The sequence below is a fragment of the Pteronotus mesoamericanus genome, unplaced genomic scaffold, assembly GCF_021234165.1.
Source record: "Pteronotus mesoamericanus isolate MK-2021 breed Mesoamerican mustached bat unplaced genomic scaffold, CSHL_Meso_final scaffold_167, whole genome shotgun sequence".
Classification (NCBI taxonomy): Eukaryota; Metazoa; Chordata; class Mammalia; order Chiroptera; family Mormoopidae; genus Pteronotus; species Pteronotus mesoamericanus.
The window spans coordinates 25,544,949-25,565,905 of NW_026555308.1; the positions used below are offsets into that span (position 1 = coordinate 25,544,949).

At 38.5% G+C, this 20,957-nt stretch overlaps 1 protein-coding gene across 1 annotated transcript in view; it reads left to right on the forward strand.

The window, feature by feature from the left end:
• The window catches only part of FBN2 (fibrillin 2), a 249,570-nt gene that overhangs the window by 167,379 nt on the left and 61,234 nt on the right, over positions 1-20,957 (forward strand). Inside the window, exons 20-31 of the mRNA XM_054589866.1 lie at positions 531-650; positions 5,742-5,879; positions 6,453-6,503; positions 6,974-7,099; positions 10,426-10,653; positions 11,182-11,307; positions 15,601-15,729; positions 16,509-16,634; positions 19,032-19,157; positions 19,617-19,739; positions 19,895-20,020; positions 20,361-20,486. Coding sequence (XP_054445841.1) covers positions 531-650; positions 5,742-5,879; positions 6,453-6,503; positions 6,974-7,099; positions 10,426-10,653; positions 11,182-11,307; positions 15,601-15,729; positions 16,509-16,634; positions 19,032-19,157; positions 19,617-19,739; positions 19,895-20,020; positions 20,361-20,486 — 1,545 coding nt within the window. The remainder of the gene's footprint in view (positions 1-530; positions 651-5,741; positions 5,880-6,452; positions 6,504-6,973; positions 7,100-10,425; positions 10,654-11,181; positions 11,308-15,600; positions 15,730-16,508; positions 16,635-19,031; positions 19,158-19,616; positions 19,740-19,894; positions 20,021-20,360; positions 20,487-20,957) is intronic.

Genomic DNA, 20,957 nt, shown 5'->3' on the forward strand with positions numbered 1-20,957 from the left:
GAATGCTATATCTGGCATTGAAATTTCATCCCTTGTTTTCTGATTTGTATTCAGGAGTTTGGAATTAAAGCCAGCATGGTGGTATTTTATCTCTAGTATAGGCTTTTAAAATTCTTCTAAAGCTTCATGGAGCCATACAGTCAGCCTTTGTGCACAGCACATTGCACCTAGCAAGGTGTTGCTTTCCATGGAATCAAAATTCCAATTTCCCACAGGACAATTCCATCTTAATATGGGGGGAAATTAATCCAATTTATGTAAAGTTGTACTAAAATGGTGAAGATTCACATACTAAACACTTCCAAAATAGGCTGCTCCCTGCAGCCCTACTGCATCCCCAGTCGTGTGTATGTGTATCCACGCTGTAAAATGCATGTCTCCGTTCCCCATTCACTTTATGCTTCATAGAACCATATTAAAATTACAAGAGCCAAGTTTACCAGACGTTCTGGCATAGCATGGCTTGTTGGAATAATATTTTCCAGAAACACATGGCAGTTCTAACAGAATCTTTTCCTTCTGGATTGTAGATATAAATGAATGTGAAAGCAACCCATGTGTCAATGGGGCCTGCAGGAACAACCTTGGATCTTTCAATTGTGAATGTTCTCCTGGCAGCAAACTCAGCTCAACAGGCTTGATCTGTATTGGTAAGATGCACACAAGGTGCTGATGTTTCGATTTCCCTGCAGAGATAACCTGAGACCTCAGACCTTACTGTGGATAAAAACAGAACATGGTTACAGGAAGCTAATAATTAGAAGTTCCTCTAAATGTTTTCTCTTGTCAACATAGAAGTAAAACATGATAGAATAAACTGGACAGGCTCTTAAATTTTGTTAGATTCTAAGAAGCGTACCTTCTTACAAGGAGATAGATTATGCTGTAAGTTATAAGCATTTCCATACCACACACATACTTATATTTGTTACTCTGAGAATGCCTCAGGCATCAATACAATCAAATCCCTGCTGCATACTTTTTATAAACAACATTCAATGTTAAACAAAAATGTGATAGCATTTGGACTCAGTCAACAGGACAAGAATTTGAAGATTTTAAGCTTTAAATAAATAGAAAGAATTTATTGTTTTTTCATTTCTCCCATCAATCATAAATTTATAATCTTCAAGGAAGAGAAAATAACAGTTTTAAGGTCAGTTCTTGGTAATGACAGCAGGACATATACAAAATGAGATCATCTGATCAATTACTATAAGGAACAACTCAGCACATTTAAGGGTGGAAAAAAATGAAAAAACTACCCTTGTATTTTTTTTCCTGCTTCTGGTGTCTGTGGCTCCATTGGCTAGGCATTACCACCATTTATACCATTAGCTAGAAATCTACCTTTAAAGTGAACTAAATGTATTAGGAAAATACTCCAGTTTTACATAGTGCCATATACATTGGAAGTTTTTTGTTATCTAGCCAATGCACATTTTCAATTTAATATTTGCCAAAGACAATAGTGTTTTCAGTATTATGTCTGCTGTTAGCAATATTTAGCTGATAATATGATAATGATAAAGTACCTGTTTGTTGCATGAAGAGAAATGACCAAATCCAAAGTTACCAATGAAAACCTTCCCTTTGGAAGTGCCAGCTCAGCTGGTGAAATGCGAGGCTTGCTCAGCTCTCTGTGTTCAGAAATAGACTGCCATCTGCCTGGGGCCTTACTTTTTTGCTTATGGAATTCCAGAGTGGGAGGTGGGGGAAGGAGGCATGTGGGCTGGATCTTGTAAGGCAGCAGTATTTTTGCTAAGCCACAATTTCCAACTGAGATAGAGTCATTTTATTATGCAAAGGAAATGAACTCAGCATTAGTTAATTAATGTCTCAGAAAACTAAATCTGTATGCCACTTGGGCAATCAAAGATATCTTAGCTTTACTTCATCATAAACACTTCTGTTATTTTGGCCTTTTACCCTTATACTTACTAATGAAAAAAGAACAAAGGCTTTTTATTCCCAAGTCATTATGTTGGGCAATACCACCATATTTTTTTCAGCGAATGTGTTATGTGTTTTTATTCATTATGATCAAATTTGAATATCCCAGCCTAAAGCTGCTCAGAAAGATAGTTACTTAATATTTTTAAAATGTAGACATCATTTTATCTGCTTTTTTCATTTAAAACAGAATTCTAATTTTAAAAAGGAAATAAACAGAAAAATAGAGAGAGAGAGAAACATTTTTTTGGATAGGACTGTCAAGTGGCTCTAATCTGGGTTTAGCCTGCAAACAACCTGCTCTTTCATACAGTCTCTAAATTTGGAACAAAATAAAAATTCCCTTATGTGATTATGAATTTAAAATTAAGTTAGAACACATGAATTAGTTACTAAAAATAATTAGGAATTTAGAATCTATTCTGCAAATTTCCTTAATAAAAGATAATCTTAAACTGTTTTGTAAACTGCTTGAAAAGACTACTGTAATCTATTTGAAAATCACCAAGTAAAATAAAACAGTAAATTTTATTAATACATTACATCACTCACATCCGATGGATCTATATAATCCAAACCAGTTTCCCTCGTGTCTGGCTCGGGTCTGATTCTGTCCTCCAGCTCCATGGATGGGACAAGGGCAATGACCTCTCTGTTGCCAAACCCAGTGGTCTATCCCCATTCCTCGTCTTCACCTGTATTGGTAGTGTTTGGCACGGTTTATCACTCACCCTTTCTCAAGAAGTGTTTCGTTTTTGATCTTCTCCTCTCTCCTTTCTGGCCTGGTTTCTCAGTTTCTTTTTTCTTTTTTTCTTTTGTATTTTCCTCCTCTCCCACTTGAAGTGCACCACGGGTCAGTCTTTGAACCTCTTCGCTGCTTGAATGTCTCCGAGCATGCTTCCGTGGCCTCTCCATTGACTCTCAGATGTATCTCTTCACCCTCAGCCAGCCTCTCCACTAATCGCTGACTTCTCTTTCTGTCTGTCTGCACGCTGTCTCCGTTTGGAGACATTTTTAATAGACATTTCAAACTTAACATGTCTAAAACCAAATTCCTACCTTTAAGCCTGAACCTCTGTCTACTAGAATCATTTCCGTCTCAGAAAAATTACAACTCCATTCTTTTAGTTGCCAGCGCCAAAGACTTTGCAGTTATCTTTGGTGCTTTTCTCTCAAACCCCGCACTGAATCCATCGGCTAATCCGGTTGATTGTACTTGAAGTTAATCCATATTACAGCTCCTTCTCACTATCACCACCAGCAGCCCTCAATCTTAGCCACCCTTATTTCTCTTCTTGATTATTACTGTAGCCTCTAATCTGCTTACCCTGCTTTATTTTTCTGAGATTTAAAAAAAAATTTATTAAGTGTATTGGGGTGACATTGGTTAATAAAATTATATAGGTTTCAAGTGTACAATTCTATTAATACTATACATACATGTACTCATTCATCTATAGATTGCATTGTGTGTTCACCGCCCAAAGTCAGTTCTTTCTGTCACCACATATTTGACCCCCTTTACTCTCTTCTACCTCCCCTCATCCCTCTTCCTTCTGGTAACCATCATACTATACTCTCTGTGTCTGTGAGTTTTCGTTTGTCTGTTTATCCTATTTGTTCATTTGTTGCTTTCAGTTTTATATCCCACATGTGAGTGAAAGCATATGGTTCTTGACTTTTTCTTATTTCACTTAGCATGATACTCTCAAAAGCCATCCGTGTTGCCTGTCAGCAAATGGCAGTATTTCATCTTATCTAACCCCTGACTATATAACTCCATGTGCATTCTCTGTGTTTATGTATACACACAAATAAATGAGAGAAAGAGAAAGGAAGGCAGGCGGAGGGAGGGAGAGAGACAGAGAGAATGCATGGTGTTACAGAGTGAGGGCTGTGAAATCAGACTACGCAGGTTTGACTTAACACTGACACTACACCAACTGGGGGACCTTGGGTAAATTAATTGACCTCTGTGTGCCTCAGTTTTCTCATCTGCAAACTGTACATAACTTATAGGGTGGTTTTAAGAAGTAAATAAACTAATACATGGAAGGCCTTTAATAGTGCTTATTGCTACCTCGATAAATATTAGCAAGTGCTCTTACAGTTTACCTGTTACTAGTATATCTTACTTAAAATGACTACAGCCAAGGTGATAAATTAGTACTTAGTCCTGGTCCTTAAAACATACAGTATCTGGACTATTTAAAGCCATAGCAGCCTTAGAGGAGCTTCCCTGTTTCCTCTATTCTATGGAATTTACAGGTCTGAGCCTATAAAAAGTCAGAAATTTGAGGCCTGATACAAATGCTGATGAGCAAGTCTTCTTCATTCGTGTACAGTTTTTTATCCAAAAGGAATCTCAAAACAGTAAAATGCAAACTGACTGTTCATCTCTTCTCCACATCCTTGCCCCATAACTTTCTGTATCCAGTCAAGGACAGAGCTGTTTGTTTTGTTTTAACCTCTGTCTCAGAGGGTTTGAGTTGTGGGTGACTTCCTCTCACCCACTGCTTTGTTCCACAGGGAAGCAGAAATTACAATTCATCCCTTCACTGGCCTGCCAGTTTTCCTTGTGGTTCCTTTTCTGTGTTTCTGGTTATGTTTTGTTTTATTGTTGAATTTAGCAGTAAAACTTTATCTGCCCATATTATTAATTGAGTTTTAAAAGAAATAATATTGGTATATGCTTTTTCTTTATTGTTTTCCAAATCTATGTGCCACAATATGCTATTAAGATTTTGTTAAGTTGTCTTACGCATGCCCTGCATTGGAACCACTGGAGGAGCTTGCCAAATGCATATTCGTGGCCTCATACTTACAGAGTTATGAATCTACATCTTAATAAGAGCCTTGATAATGTTATGCACACTGAACCAAGAGCCACAGTTCTACAAGAACTTTATAAATGATGTATTTTACCCAATTAGTATTTGCCATGTTAGTTTTGACTGGATTCCTTGTCGCTGCTTCAAAATCAATTATTTAACAGTTAACGAAGAACTTCAGCTTGCTGTGGTGACATTGTCTAAAAGTGTTGGGAGCGGTTATTGTTAGATGGTTGGATTACAAATGAATTTTATATTTTCTTTTCTATTTCCTCAAGTACTTTACCGTCAACATGTGTTGCGTTTTGAATTGGAGGTAAAACTATACATAGGCATGCATAGGAAAATGCAGGCAAGAAAATACATTCAGTATTAGCATTGGTATGTCTTACTGGTGGTGTTACAGGTGATGTTTATTTTCTTCTTTACCTTGTAGATTTATTTTGTTTTCAAATTAATCATCAGGTTAAGTATCTTCAGTTAGAGAAATACTGGCTTCTCTCTAATTATAGAACCTAAATTGTGTGTGGTTTATTGGGTGGGGAATTAGGAGAGACTATTTGAGGAATTTTATTTGATAAAATATTAAATATCAAAGCAGTTACCATAAAGGAATAAACCTTATGATGATTTCTCACAAAAGTAGTGATCTTTTTACAATAATGCATTGTGTTTGCAAGCATCAGCACAAAATGTTGGGCAACAGTGGCAGCTCTTAGAATATCAGTAGATATAATTGTATTAATTACCATATCATGTGAGATACATATAGTGCAGTATTTGATTTATGTATATGTAATATACTACTATATTTAAATGCATGTACATGTAAATGTGTTTAAAGGATATACTGTTAAACTTATCATAAATAACCCTTTTGGGTTTTTTTAATACTATAAAAAATGTCATTGGTGTATACAAGAGATGAGAGCTCCCCATCCTTTCCTATTCCTTTAGACAGCCTGAAAGGGACATGTTGGCTCAACATCCAGGACAACCGCTGCGAGGTGAACATCAATGGAGCCACTCTGAAATCTGAATGCTGCGCCACACTCGGAGCTGCCTGGGGGAGCCCCTGTGAGCGCTGCGAACTAGGTAGGGGCCTCCCCAGGCGGCTCTGGGCTTCTCATTGCGAAGCTTCTCCCCACTGTGTATCTCCATAGTGAGGAAAACTTGAAAATCACTACCTTCCCTACAATGTTGTCTTTTCCAGTGGAATTTATCCATTTCTTTAAATATATATGTGGTGTATCGTTTTACTGGAGTCAAACCTTCTGAATATTTTAGACAAGGAAGGGAATCAACCAGAATTTAGCTTCCGGATGACTGTCAGTATGCTGCAGTGTCCTTGGTTGCATGTGTCCCCATAGAACATGATGCTCCTTTAAATTTTCTATTTGCAATTCAGTTGGCAGTGTGAAAGCAAAAAGGAATTTTCGTAGGAAAAGTTATGGGAATCTCAATATGGTTCAGCACTGGCGCAGTTACCACAGCACGTCATGTGCTGCCCTCAATTCAGCAGAGGGCAGCTGGGGTCCTCGGCCTCTAAATCCTCAACCTGTGGTTTTTATTTAGTTCCATTTAGATTCCATTAGACTGTTTCTTGAGCTTAAGACAGTTGTATTTTCTTTTATAACGAAGTAAAAATGTGTCCTATTGTTCTCACAGATACAGCTTGCCCAAGAGGCTTTGCCAGGATTAAAGGTGTTACTTGCGAAGGTGGGTGTTTTGTTGGATGATACCATAAAGCTTTAGGACAGTATGTAAAATTAACATTGACTCTCACACTTTGGAGATATCATTTTCAATAACCTTGAAATTTCAGAAAAAATACTCAGTGTAATGAATAAATGCTTTAGAATACTACTCTTAGGAAATAGCTTAGTGTTTCCCATTTTTCCTCTTTATACTGTTGTGAAATTTTCATGAGGCCACCACTAGCCTTTAAGGCACAGAACAGCTGGCAGAGGAACACGTCTGGGCTGTGTTTTATGGACGGGCAAGGCTGTGGTAATTTTCACAGCTGGTACCTAGGAAAACCGGTGGCTGTGTTGTGGAATATTTCTGCTTAACTCAAGTAATAATTCACATTGTATTGCACATTGAATATGCTGTACAGGAAGAAAGACTACGCCTGCTTTTTCTATTTGTAACATCTTTATCCTTATACTTGCTTCATTTCCCTGCAGATGTTAACGAGTGTGAGGTGTTTCCTGGCGTTTGTCCAAATGGACGCTGTATTAATAGTAAAGGATCTTTTCACTGTGAGTGCCCTGAAGGCCTTACATTGGATGGAACTGGCCGTATGTGTTTGGGTAAGGTTCATGCCCTTATGTATTTTATGCATGAAACCAGCCATGATATTTTTTTTTTTATTCTTTGGGCTGTGAGCAGTCCAAAACCATTAGGTCCGTAGCTGGAAACACTTTAAATGAGATATTTTGAGGGAATATTGCTAATGGATATTTTTTAATGAATGTATTTCAATGAAATGATTTCTGTATAATAAAGAAAGTTGGTATTGCTTAAAAACTTACCTCAAAAATTACAGTTTCTTTAATCAGATATTTTAGGCAGATTCGGTCTTTCACAATGAGTCAATGGAGTAGGAGAACCATATTTTGAACACAGAAGAAAAATTGGAGGCTAGTGTTCGAAGTGAACATTCACCTGCCCACTATAGCTGTGCTCTTAGACAACAGTGGGGAAAGTCAAGGTCAAAGTTATGTTTTTTTCTCTTTGAAAACATTGATCCCTTTTCTTCCTTTACTACCTTTACAGTTTTAATTTTCTTAATGTTTTAGTTTCTAAAGATCTAAAATGAAGGACCTCTTTCTTTCAACATTGTATTATAAGAATGCCTTTTTAACCTTATTCTTTATCAGTGTCATGCTTGTGTAAACTCGAATTTCATGATTAAAAAAGAAACTTGTATTAATTCTATATTATATTTGCACAATTTTTTATTTACTTATAGGATTTTACCCAATATGCTATGGAACAGTTTTAAAAATAACCTTATATAGGCTTGTATTTTAAATTTAAGCTCGTAGACAAAGCATGAACAATGATAATGTTATTTTATATTCAAAGATCTTTAAAGTATTTATGTATACATCAGAGATTTTTAAAATTAGTAGTAAGAAAAAATGTTTGCAACATTATACAGTTTAGTTATTAACTGTATACACAGAAAATTAACACAGATTTCATTTTAAGTTAATTTTTGATGACATATTTAAATTTTGATATAAAGTATGACTGTAAAATTATATGGAAATGTTTAGATATTTAAATATCCAAAGTCTGGTTAAGGAAAAATTCTTTTCAGATTTTTATGGTTAAATAATTTGCAAAGTTTAGAAAAAAGTAAGGTATCTTTTGAAGATGACTGTCAGTCATGTTCAAGTGACTAATGAAATCAAGTTGCCTTCATTAACCAAAGAAATATATATGAAGAGATATCATTGATTGTGAATTATCACTGAGCAAAATTAATTCCCAATAATATCACTCAAAATTAAACCATCTGTAATATTCTAAAAGGATATGTTAAAGTTTTCACCTCTGTACCTTAATTACATGTTTTTGTCACTACTTGAATTATGCTACATTAATTCATTGTGACTAGGGATGAAAGTTTCAAGGAGATATTGGCATATAAAAATGTAAAATTTTCTGAGAATAAAAGTAAAGGTAAACTCCTTTGTAGAATTGATCTAAGTCAGGAGTCCCAAACTGCAGTGGTTTCAGGGGACAGACAGGTAACATAAATGAGTGAAGTGGTATTAAGGAGCGGTGGGGACTGCAGCAAATTATAGAGAACATACATCATCTAGAAGCTTCCAAATATATATTTTAATTTCTAAGTGAGACATTCAAAACATTCACAGTCCATTTGTGGCCAGTTTGCTGACAGTGTTTAGATTCTTGATGTAAATATTGATATGGACCACAGTAGTAAAAACACCAGATAACTCTGCCAGTTTATCGTAATATTTTATATACTTAGTTTAAAATTTTTTTTAACTAATCCTAGGATAGCTTCTTGAGCAAATTACCTCAATTACTTCAGAAACAATTTCACTCAAGCCAGAGTTCTCAGGCTACCTGTACTTAATTAAAACTGTCACATCTTGTTAACATCCTGACTTCCCTGGTGACAGTATAGGATGGAGTTGGCTGTAAGAGAGACCTGCCCCTGAGTGCCTTGTGGTAAGGAGGTTCATTGGATTATGGTCGCCCTCACACTGGCAGAGATTGTAGCTTTGGGTTGATTTTACCCCAAAGGTATTATATACCTTACATATCTGAATGCCTATATTTGGTCTGCCAAATCAAAATAAAAATTTACCAGTTATTTTTTTCCTTAAAAATAAGACTTCTTTATTACAATACTTGGAAATGTATGTAACTCGAAGCTAAAGGAAGTTACTAGAGATGATGTTACTTTGGTTGAAAACTTGGAAGAGTTATTGACAGTAAATAAAGTAGAAAGCACATCTATTTATTTGTGTTTACATTTCCATTAGGGATCTCTTTCCCTTTGTTAAACAGTTTTCAGGTTTAGGAAAGGATTTAATATCTTGAAATACTCTTATCAAATAAAATATGTTACTTGGTTAAGGAAAACCTTTTCTGAACTCATTATCCATATTTACAGTTTAACAGCCAAGCATTTGACCATAGTTTGACCAACAACTCTGTTGGCTAACAGATAAATGTGCTATTTATAGATTGTGCTAGTTACTTCATTTTATGACTGTTGATTGATCTTCTAGGGTCCTAGCTAGCATGCTGAAACATTAGTATGCTTTAAGATCGAGGGGAAAAATATGACATTTAAATAATTTGGCCCTTTATTAGAGTAGATTTGTATAAACTAGAGTAAAAATCACGATGCAAAAGATTAGTTTTGCAGTAAAAAGAACTTTAAGGATAATAATAATTTTCCTTTTTAAAGTTATTTTAATAGTTGTACTAATTAGCCCTGGCCCACGTGGCTCAGTTGGTTGAGTCGTCCTGTAAACCAAAAGGTCATGAGTTAGATCCCTGGTCAGGATACGTGCCTATGTGTAGGTTCAGTCCTAGTCGGGGTGCATGTGAGAAGCAACCGATCGATGTTTCTCTCTCACATTGATGTTTCTCTCCCTCTCTTTCTCCCTCCCTTCCTCTCTCTTTAAAATCAATAAGCACGTCCTCGGGCAAGGATAAAAAACAAAAAACAGTTGTACCAATTGTCAAATAGAGTTGATCATTTACTATTTATGTCTAGGATCCAGCAGGACTGCTCGCAAGCCACTTTAAGCAAGTCAGTGAACAAGGAGAACCTATCACCAAAACTCTTTTATTCTTTCTGAAGTGAGCAATACAAGAAAGGGATCATAGGTGATGCTATGAAGGAGACTTATCACAAAGGAACCTTTTCTTCCTGGAGGTGTCTTGTGAGAATTAAGTAAACTAAAGGAGAACCCACCTGTGCTCTCGTCATTATGGAGTCCATTGCAGGATGTCCAGGACTGGGTTGCTCACCTACAGGCGTAGCTCCAGGACCTGGCATCATGCTAGGCACCAGACTGTCTGTACTTGAATGTTCAGTGTTACAACTGCATTTCAAACTGTGATTTCACCTGCCATGTAGACATCCGCATGGAGCAGTGTTACTTGAAGTGGGATGAAGATGAATGCGTCCACCCTGTTCCTGGGAAGTTCCGCATGGACGCCTGCTGCTGTGCCGTGGGGGCAGCTTGGGGCACCGAGTGTGAGGAGTGCCCCAAACCTGGCACCAAGGAGTATGACACCCTCTGCCCTCGGGGACCTGGCTTTGCTAACAGAGGGGATGTCCTTACTGGGAGGCCCTTCTACAAAGGTAACTAGGTGGCATGTTGATCCCCCTACACTAACACTCACCCTCCACGTTCTGTGAGAACTGGTTTTGCCCCAAACATTTGATCACCCACTTTGTTTTCTTAAACTTAATCGTGGTCAACCTTTATCCCGGGGGTGTAAATCACCTAGGTAAGATGGTGCTGAAGTAACACTATAAATCGGTCTGCTAATCTCGCTTTTCTCAAATCGTTCTACTGGAACTCTGCTTTCCTTAGCACGGCCTGACTAGATGCAGCCTCAAGGCAGCAAAAAATCCTCTAGACACCCCCACCTATACTTTACAAAACAAATGGGCAGAAATAGGGGCATCAGAACTCTGTGAAGAGCACAGACTCTTTTTCACAGTTGAAACTCTTTGTGTAGCATCAGTGTGATCATTGAAATTTTTGACATCCCCTATTTTTACTTGGATATGTTCTTTTCCATTGTAATAGATTTTAAACTTAAAATGATGGGCCTGCTCTTTTATATCAACCAGCTCTCCATTCCAGCTTTATTCTGCTTTTAGATATCAATGAATGCAAAGCTTTTCCTGGGATGTGCACCTATGGAAAGTGCAGAAACACAATTGGAAGTTTCAAGTGCCGTTGCAACAGTGGCTTTGCTCTAGACATGGAAGAAAGAAACTGCACAGGTAAGATTGTTCTTTTGCTGTATTTGATAAACCCTTGCTGTCTTCCTTTTGCCATTTGAAAGTATTGCCACAAAAAGCCCGTCCTCTCACATGTACGTTTTTCTTTTTGTTTCCTTTCTACTCTTAAACCACTTCTGCAGACGTGTGAGCATGCTGCAAAATAGTATGAAATGCTATTTGTTTTATATACAGGAACAACATAAAACATGATTTTCAGAATATATGAGTATTAAGTATAACATAGCCATTAAATCAACAATTGCATATACTTTATATAGTATTTTTAAAAATTGTGGTTTAAATTAGAAAAGTTATAACGTATTTTCCCCTTCCATGAACAGTTTTCATAATAATTATGCTTTAGTCAGCATTCATATCCTTCTTCCTAAGTATTCCATTTAGTTTGAAAGAATATGTAATTTTTTATTAAATAATACAACAAATTATCCCAAACACTCAAAATATATCTCCAAAATCTTATTTTCAAAACTCTTTATATTCTCTTTGGATTTTTTTCCCTTTCCTCCTCCACTCATACGTACTACTTCTTCCTGATCTTCTTTGAAATGTCTCTCAGCTCCCTTCTAACTTCCTGCTCTATAAGGTAGCACCAGAATCACTCAGGGACCTACCCAGCCTACACTACCTCAAAAACACTTCAAAACTGTCCACTTGGTCTTCTGGAGTTTCGCTGTCTTGTCTTTCTGCTGTGCCTCCCACGCCGATCCCAGCTCTTAACCCCCTCACCATTTTTTTCCCTGCACTCTGGGCAGCTGAGGTTGGCTGGGAGGGTCTGGCGAGAGCTGACTGAGATCATTCACCTTCAATCAGGTCCTTGCAGCTGCTCAGCCTCATGTGTATTCACCTCTTCACATCACTTGCTGAAATTCTCTCACTGCTTCTAAGCCTCTTCGGACCCACATACCCTCTCAGTCCTTACTTATTCACTTCTTTATTGAGACCAAATCTGCTTGTCAGGACCCTCTCACACTTCCTCCTCTCTGCTAATAAAATTTCCTTTTCCTCCCGTAGTCTCTTCACTTTTAGAGACTGAAACATGGTCTTCCTTCATTTTCCAGTTAATCCCTCCCTTTTACTCTCCTTCCCTTCTCCCGCTTCAGGCCCTGCTCCGCCAGAGTTCACTTGTCTCTCTCTCTAACATCTTCCCCTCTTTACTGGCTCCTTTCCCTGGACTTAGAAGCAGAATGTCTCCTCAGCCCTTCTTTTCCCTCAAGCTACCATCCTATTTTTCTGCCTCTATCACTCACGTCTCTTTTCACTAACCATTTTCTTTTTAACCCCATATAACTTTGACTGTTGCCCTCCTTCATATACATAATCTTGCGAAAACACTTTTTCAAGTTAAAAAATCTTTCTCTTGTGCATGTTTGCTTTGACCTCTGGCTAGATCCTCTCCTTGATTTTCTTTTCTCTTCATTTCCATGGTCCTTCCCTGTCTCAGTCACTCTTCCTTAACTATGATGTATCTTCTCTAATCTTCACAGATTCTTCTTGACTCTGGCATTTTCCATCCCTTGAGCATTTTCCACAGTCCTTTGCTCTCTCGGCATTCCACTGCTCAGAACTGCATCTACCACCATGACTTCATGGGTGGCCTGTTAGCTGCCTCCTAGGTGCTATCTCTAGCCCTCTACTCCTCCAACATTTCTAACTTCCTTCTGGACAGTTTCTTCCTCCTTTAATCTCTTTTTGTTGCCCTCCCCCCACATCTGTATAGGGACTTCCGTGTGTGTATCAATAGTATAATTTAACTCAGGACAGAAACCTCAAACTTATTTTCAACATCTCCTTCTCCTGATGAACAAGTGACAAAGTTACATATGTTTTTCCCTCAGAATGGCTATTTCAAGTACTTATAATATTTTTTCTAGACTATTGCAGATGCAGGTTAGGCCCCTGAGGAAACAGACTCTGAGCAAAAATTAACATGCAGGAAGTTTATTAGGGATTGCTCCTGGAATCAACAGCTCGGAGGAGGCGGGGAAAGAAGCAGCAATGGGCAGAGGGAGAAGTTGGACTGCGAGGCGATCCCAGTGTCGTCCCCAGCCTGCCCCACTGGGGGCTCTGGATCTGGGATGGCTCCCTTGAACTGCCTTGAGTTAGGACAGAGGGGCTAGGCATTTATGTAACTGCTTGGTCGACCTCTGGATACCTCTGCCCAGAGAAAGGGTGCAGCTGTGGAGAAGCAGCTCTCTTAACCACAGCAGTTCCTGAAGATAGTTTACATCTCAAGGTTTCCTGTCAGCAACAGTCCCAATAGCTTGAGAGGGAAGGAAAAATAAGTCCTCTCTTCCTGAAGGGAGAACTGGGCAACATATCATGGTATCTAATACATGGCAAAACCTTCTAACATCCTCTAACCCATCTCTTTTCCACAGTCAGACCCTTCATTTTCATAACTGCCAGATTTACCATCTGAAAGCAGGGCTTAGATTGTGTAACTTCTCACAAAACAACTCCTATTACTCAGACAATCCTAGACCTGGGAGAAGAAGGTCAGAGTTCTTCCAGATCTGACTGTACTTTTTATTTTTGGTATACAATTAGTGAAGTCACTCAATGGCTCTGAAGCTGACTTTTTTTTAACTTAAGATAGATATCTGGTAGCACTGCAGTGTTGTGGGGTATGATGTGAAAGGACAGCAGGACATCACTGGCCCCCTTCACAGCATTCAAGGCCAACCTTCTTACCACGTTTGGTGCCCTCGGTTGTCATACCCATCCCACCTGCACTTGCACTGATTGTCAGCCTTAACTGCCCAGCAACCCTACAACTTCTTTCCTCTGAAATGCATTATTTTTATTCACCTGTGCATTTTATCTCTTGCCTTTCTACCAATTCTTATCAGGGAATAACTTACATAAATATGGCACTTTCTCGGAGACAAAAACTGTTCTTAGCACTGACCATATATTAATTCACGTACTCCCATGAGGTGGGTTCTACTATATTGCCAATGTTACAGATAAAGAAATTGAGACACAAAGAAATTGAATGATTTCCCAAGGCCCTACGCCCAGAGGACAACAAAGCGCGATTTGTACCCAAGTGCCTGGTTCCAGCGTCTGTACCCCACACTGTGCTGCTCCTACCACAGCACATCGGCCAGAATTTGTCCCTGCTCTGCCATCAGACTTAGTCTATATTCTTCACTATCTGTTCCTAAATACTAATGGATAAAAAAAGTAGGAGAATCACTATGTGCATGGTTAACTACTTAATTTAATCAATGAATTTTAAGATTTTTGTTTAAAAGAAAGTAAGTACTTACATTTTTTTTTAAGTACGGCCTGAAGTAGGGAAAATCAATAGCCAAAGACCAAAAGCTGGGAGAAAGCAGTGGCTGAGACCCCAAGAACGCATGGACACATTAACAACTTACAAATCCTGTTTCAGAAAAACTTAAACATTGAAATTCATCAAAATAAACAGATGCTGGCAAAATCAGTTTTTCCCATTGTGATGAAAACAACTTTTAAATAAGTCATTTTCTTTATCATATTCTATAGACATGCCTTCTCTGTTGAAAAATCTTGGTTACAGTCTTGAGAGTTTTCCCAGAGAATCCTGTTTTGAGAATATAATTGCTGCTATTAAAGATTCTTTCTTATTATAGTATATAAAAAATAACAAATACCTCATTTTTTAAAATTTATATACTTAAAATTAGGTCACATCTGCATGTGACACGAAACACCAACTGGGGCACATTCCTCGGCCCTGCCATATATGAGCACTCTCTGGCACAAGGTGAGCTGGCTGCATCTGCCTCCGAGGCTGTCTCTCTACGGTGGACACCCTGCGCAGAGACGGCAGCCCTCTTGTTCTCATACCAGGGGGTTAGTGTGGCAGAACCAGTGTGGTCTTTGCATCATGTGTGAGACTATTCATGTGTGCACTGCCTCCTCCTTTGCCTCCTGCCTTGCTGGGCTCGTACTGCAGTTTCTTGGTTCATCCTCCTGTTACCATTTCAAAACCACAAGAGAAACCCACAGTTTCGGAATTCTTAAAGGCCAAAAGACACCACCTGCCCGTTGGCCATGACAGTTTTGGCAGTTGGGAAAAGGAATGTACCTAAGGCCCTGTCCCCCTCCAGCTGATCTCTCCAAAACATATCCTCATACTGCTAGCCACTGATTGCTCCAGCATTTCAAGTGTGCTGCACCATCACTTGGAAGGGCAAATCTCTCTCTCTCTCTCTCTCTCTCTCTCTTCTTTAACCCTCATCTCATTCAGTTTTTTTTTTATTTTTCTTAAACCCTATGAATTAGACATCGACGAGTGCAGGATTTCTCCTGATCTCTGTGGAAGTGGAATTTGTGTCAACACGCCAGGCAGCTTTGAGTGTGAGTGCTTCGAAGGCTATGAGAGTGGATTCATGATGATGAAGAACTGCATGGGTAAGCATGCTTAAGCTCTTCCTTTCCAGTCTTGAAACCAGTCGAGCACAGACTCGTTAGCTCAAGCTCGGCTTGTCTCAGAGCTGTTAACAGCATGCCTGGCAGGCAGCTGTGGTGCGAGAGAACAGCTTTACGTGTCAGACAGGAAGTCTGCTCCTAGATAGCTCTTGAGGAGCCCCAACCGCTTGGCGCCTAATGGCAGTGAGATACTGAAACTGCGTTCTGTTTAGTCAAAGAATCTAAAATCAACACAGACTAACTAGTCAGGAAGGATTCATTTAAGATGTATGAGGTTGTGTGATGACCCCAATATTTATACCGAGTCATACAAATCCCATGTTATTTTCCTTATTTGTGTTACTACAAACTCTTTTAGAATTGCCCACCTCTTAGCCCGCTCTTTCATTTTCAGCGACCTATAGGACTCACTTTGTACCACGTAGAGGTGATAAATCTAAGATTTTTCTTATACTTTGATGAGAGATGTAGACAGCAATAAATGATATCTGGCATTTAGAGTTATATAAAACAAATACTGTTTATTTTTACCTCATGGGAGCTTGCTCATTTCATACAAATTCCTTGATCGCTTAAGAGTAGAACTTAAACCATTTATCCACTGGTAATAGAAACAGTGAGGCAAGCATTACCCCACCTCCTATAAGCTTGTCTCTTCCATTTGAGTCACACCTCACATAATTGATTCTTTCTCCCATGCTGTATACGTGAATATTTTTTCCTCAGAGTTCTTTAATGGATCTCACATTTTTACCTTTCAGACATTGACGAATGTGAACGTAACCCTCTCCTTTGTAGGGGTGGCACCTGTGTGAACACTGAGGGCAGCTTTCAGTGTGACTGCCCACTGGGACATGAGCTGTCACCGTCACGTGAGGACTGTGTGGGTGAGTTTGTCTCCTTAGCACATACACCCACCCAGCTCAGCTAGTAAAGATTATAAAGATCAGTGGTTGATTCTATTAAACTTATTTTTGGCATGTATGAAATCTAGCTGATTAAAAATCAGAAATTCAGCATCCCTACATTTAGGTTCAGGCTTTCCCTAGAGAATGCTTCAGTGACTGGATGGGCCATCATTAACCTGGTTAGCCTCTTTTTCATTATAAGCACACGTGAAAGGATCCTGTGTGAGGGACCCCTGGGTAAGGCCATGTAGTTCCTGGTAGATGGGATAGGAAAGCTGCTCCTATTGAAGCTGCTCCCTGATAGTTCACCTGTGCAGTCACTCAGCAGAGTCTACTTCTGTCCCCGTTCCTGTCATCACAGGATCTACTCACGCCTGTGTGAACATGTGAGCTCCCTCCGCTCCCTCTTCTCACAGAAACACCGAGGTCTCTTCACTCGCCCTGAGCTCAGTAAGGATGTCAGGGTCCACATGACAAGACCAACGACTGGCCTTGGAGTGTTCCAACCAACTGCTTTTCATAAATATACAAAGACCTCTGAGCTTACTGTGTTCAAGCATACTGGTTTTAAAACTTTGATTTAGCCAGGAAACATTTTCTTCACAGAAATCTTTCTTGAAAGTATAAGCAAATAAGACAGTTTAAAATAGAGCAGATCACAAACTTCCATTTAAAAAGATAATTTAAGCACATCTCAGTATATTTATTTATAAACCCTATTTATAGCACGATGCTAATATATTAGATGAATTTTAAATCATAGACTAAACAGACATTTTAAAAAGGTAAATTTAAAAGTTTAAATATTTTTCTTTCATTTTAATAGTGGTACAAATAGCTTTTTCACAGAGATAATCACAAAATATTTATTCATGGTTGTCAAACAGTGACTTGGAGATCTGTTTCTAAGGTCAGTTTATTTGTTAATTGGTTTTTATGGATCTTAGAGTTGAAAAAAAGTGCCTTTCAAAGGTACAATGTACAAAGTAAGATACATATTTTTGCATATATATATAAAAAAACATTTAATGATCATAGAAATAAATTTGTATGTCACATAGTCTTTCTGATTTTGAGAATTTGGGATGAATTTCTTGCTATATCTGATTATATTGTCATTGTTTTTACCTTATATTTTGTCTGATAAATAGCTCATATGAAGAAAAGTGTCACTACCATTTTCTTGCTATTCTCTTGTGATTTCAATATTAGTACTAGCTTATTCCGCAGATCTTTGCAGAAGTTTTTTTTAACATTTTTTTCATTTATTTTTTAATGATTTTTATTTTTATTTTTTTAAGATTTTATTTATTTATTTTTAGACAGAGGGGAAGGGAGGGAGAGAAACATCAATGTGTGGTTGCCTCTCATGTGCCCCCTACTTGTGACCTGGCCCACAACTCAGGCATATGCCCTGACTGGGATTTGAACCGGGACTCTTTGGTTTACAGGCTGGTGTTCGGTCCACTGAGCCACAACAGACAGGGCTGAAGAAGATTTTTTTTAAAGGTTGTATTTATTTATTTTTAGAGAGAGGGGAAGGAAAGGAGAGAGAGAGAGAAACATTGATGTGTGAAAGGAACATCAATCATTTGCCGCTCATGTGTACCCCAACTGGGGATCAAACCTGCAAGCCAAGCATGTGCCCTGACCAGGAATTGAACCAGCGTCCTTTTGCTTTGCAGATGATGCCCAACCAGCTGAGCCATATCGGTCAGAGCTGCAGGAGTTTTTTTTAAGGCATCAGTTTATTTTATAAGGGTTAGTTAATTTTAAAATAGGTAATATAATATGTAGGTTCACCTATCCAGGCACACTAAATGCACAATATGATAAAAACAGATAAACAAGTGAGGGCCCTGCAATCATCCCCTCTGTTTTGTGGAACCAGACATCTTCCCTCAGGAAACATCAGCACTTGACCATCTGATAGGAGCAGCTGAGTGTGCCAATGTAAATTCATCTATTAAATGTTCGCAACTTCATTTCTGGCATGTGCTAGACGTGTGTGGCCTAATGTCCTAGTCACTAGCCACATGTGGCTTTTTAAATTTAATTAAAATTAAATAACATTAAATATTCAATTTCTTAGTCATACTGTTGATGGTGCAAGTGCTCAGTAGGAGCTACCTATTGGACAGCACAGATATGGAACAGTTCCAGCAACATAGAAAGTTCTACTGGACAGCACTGTTGTGGATAGATATAAGAGAAATACAGATTCCAGAATTTTCTTTGGTTGCCCCAGGAGATTATTTTATGTCGCCCTCAAGTATATACAAAGCCCTTTGCAGACCACTTCTCCAGTGCAGCATGTGCTTGAGGTTAAATGATATTGTTACTGTATAAAACATAATTCTCTATATGTTTTCGTAGATGTTAACGAATGCTCCTTGAGTGACAATCTCTGCAGAAATGGAAAATGTGTGAACATGATTGGAACTTATCAGTGCTCCTGCAATCCTGGATACCAGGCCACGCCAGACCGGCAGGGCTGTACAGGTAAGGGGTAGGTCAAATGGGTCTGGAACTTACATTTTTCAAGTTAGCCTAGGACAGCTTCTGGCACTGACTCCAGAATGAAGTCTATGGGAGTCCTTTATCCTCAAAATGAATCTAAGAATGGGGGAAGATCTCTGAGACGCCACAGTTTAGTGGTTTTGCAGAGGAATCTCTGGTTTTGTCATAGAAAACTCCCTAAACTCCATAGTTACTATATTTCTGAGCTCTTTAATCTTAGGTTACTGGAGCTCAATGTCAAATAGAATGCTGTCTAAAAGGAAGTAAAAAGAACTAAGAAAAACTAATGGAACGATGATAAATCAACACAAATTGTAGGGAGAAAAATCCAAAGCTATTTAAGCCTTATCAATTTCAAGAGAAGAAAAACTCTTTTCTTTTTTCTTTTCTTTTTTTAAGAAAGTAGCCCTGACAAGTAATGTGGTGGCAATGTTTTCACAGACATTGATGAATGCATGATAATGAACGGAGGCTGCGACACCCAGTGTACCAATTCAGAAGGAAGCTATGAGTGCAGCTGCAGCGAGGGTTATGCCCTGATGCCAGATGGGAGGTCCTGCGCAGGTACAGAAAAGAAAATACGCAGACTTTGTGCATCTGATTAATTTTGTTTTATAATTCTGGCTCTAAATAATTTGAGTGGACCTGGACAGGAAAAAATATCTGAGCTTAATAAAAGCCATCCTTCTTTTCACTTGATGTTAATTTTGTATCATCAGATATTGACGAATGTGAAAATAATCCTGATATCTGTGATGGTGGCCAGTGTACCAACATTCCTGGAGAGTATCGCTGTCTGTGTTATGATGGCTTCATGGCTTCAATGGACATGAAAACATGCATTGGTGGGTACTGTAAAAACAGGATAAGTATTTATATACACATACACAAAAACATGCACATTTATACACACACACGGAGAAACATTTATACACACACACACAGAAACATTATTTTAAACATTCAAACTATTATGTTAGAAGATGTAAAAGCTGAAAAGGAAAAAATATTTGAAACAATGTCCTTAAAGGCATTATATTTATCTGCAATACTGTCTTTTGCAAATAGGTTAAATTTTAAATTTTATTTGTGTATTTTAGCATTGTGCTATTCAGTTTAAAAGATAGCTTTTGAACCACTAAGATGAACAGGTAATAACCAAGGTATTGAAAATAAATTTTCTAGATGTGAATGAGTGTGACTTAAATTCAAACATCTGCATGTTTGGGGAATGTGAGAACACCAAGGGATCCTTCATTTGCCACTGTCAGCTGGGTTATTCAGTGAAGAAGGGAACCACAGGATGCACAGGTAGGTCTCAAGCTTGTATCCTCTGTGTTTTGTCTTCTTATACTTCCGAGGTAAACCTTTAACATCATCTGTTCACTGGCATCTATTAGGCTGTTACGCACACCAGGCTATGACTGTGTGCATGATCAGTAACTGACACGGAGCATGTGTGATGTGTGATGTGGTTGGCTCACCTTGATGGTAGCACACCATCGCAGCCACTGCCCACCATGGAGTTGGCTGTGGGTCCAGACATGGAGTGGAGAGTGGGCGTGGAGTCTGGGCCCCAAGGTTCTGAAGTGTTTCTAGTGGCTCTTGCAGCAGCGTTCACTTTCTTAGGGAGACTGCTGCCCAAACAGGAGACATAAGGAGCTCGAAAAGACGTAAAGGGATCCCAGCTGTGTCTTGTTTTTTGTTTTTTGAAGTCCTTTTAAACCAACAAAAATTTATCTAGATTCTATTTAGACACTTTCCTTCCTTTCTTTCCCCTAT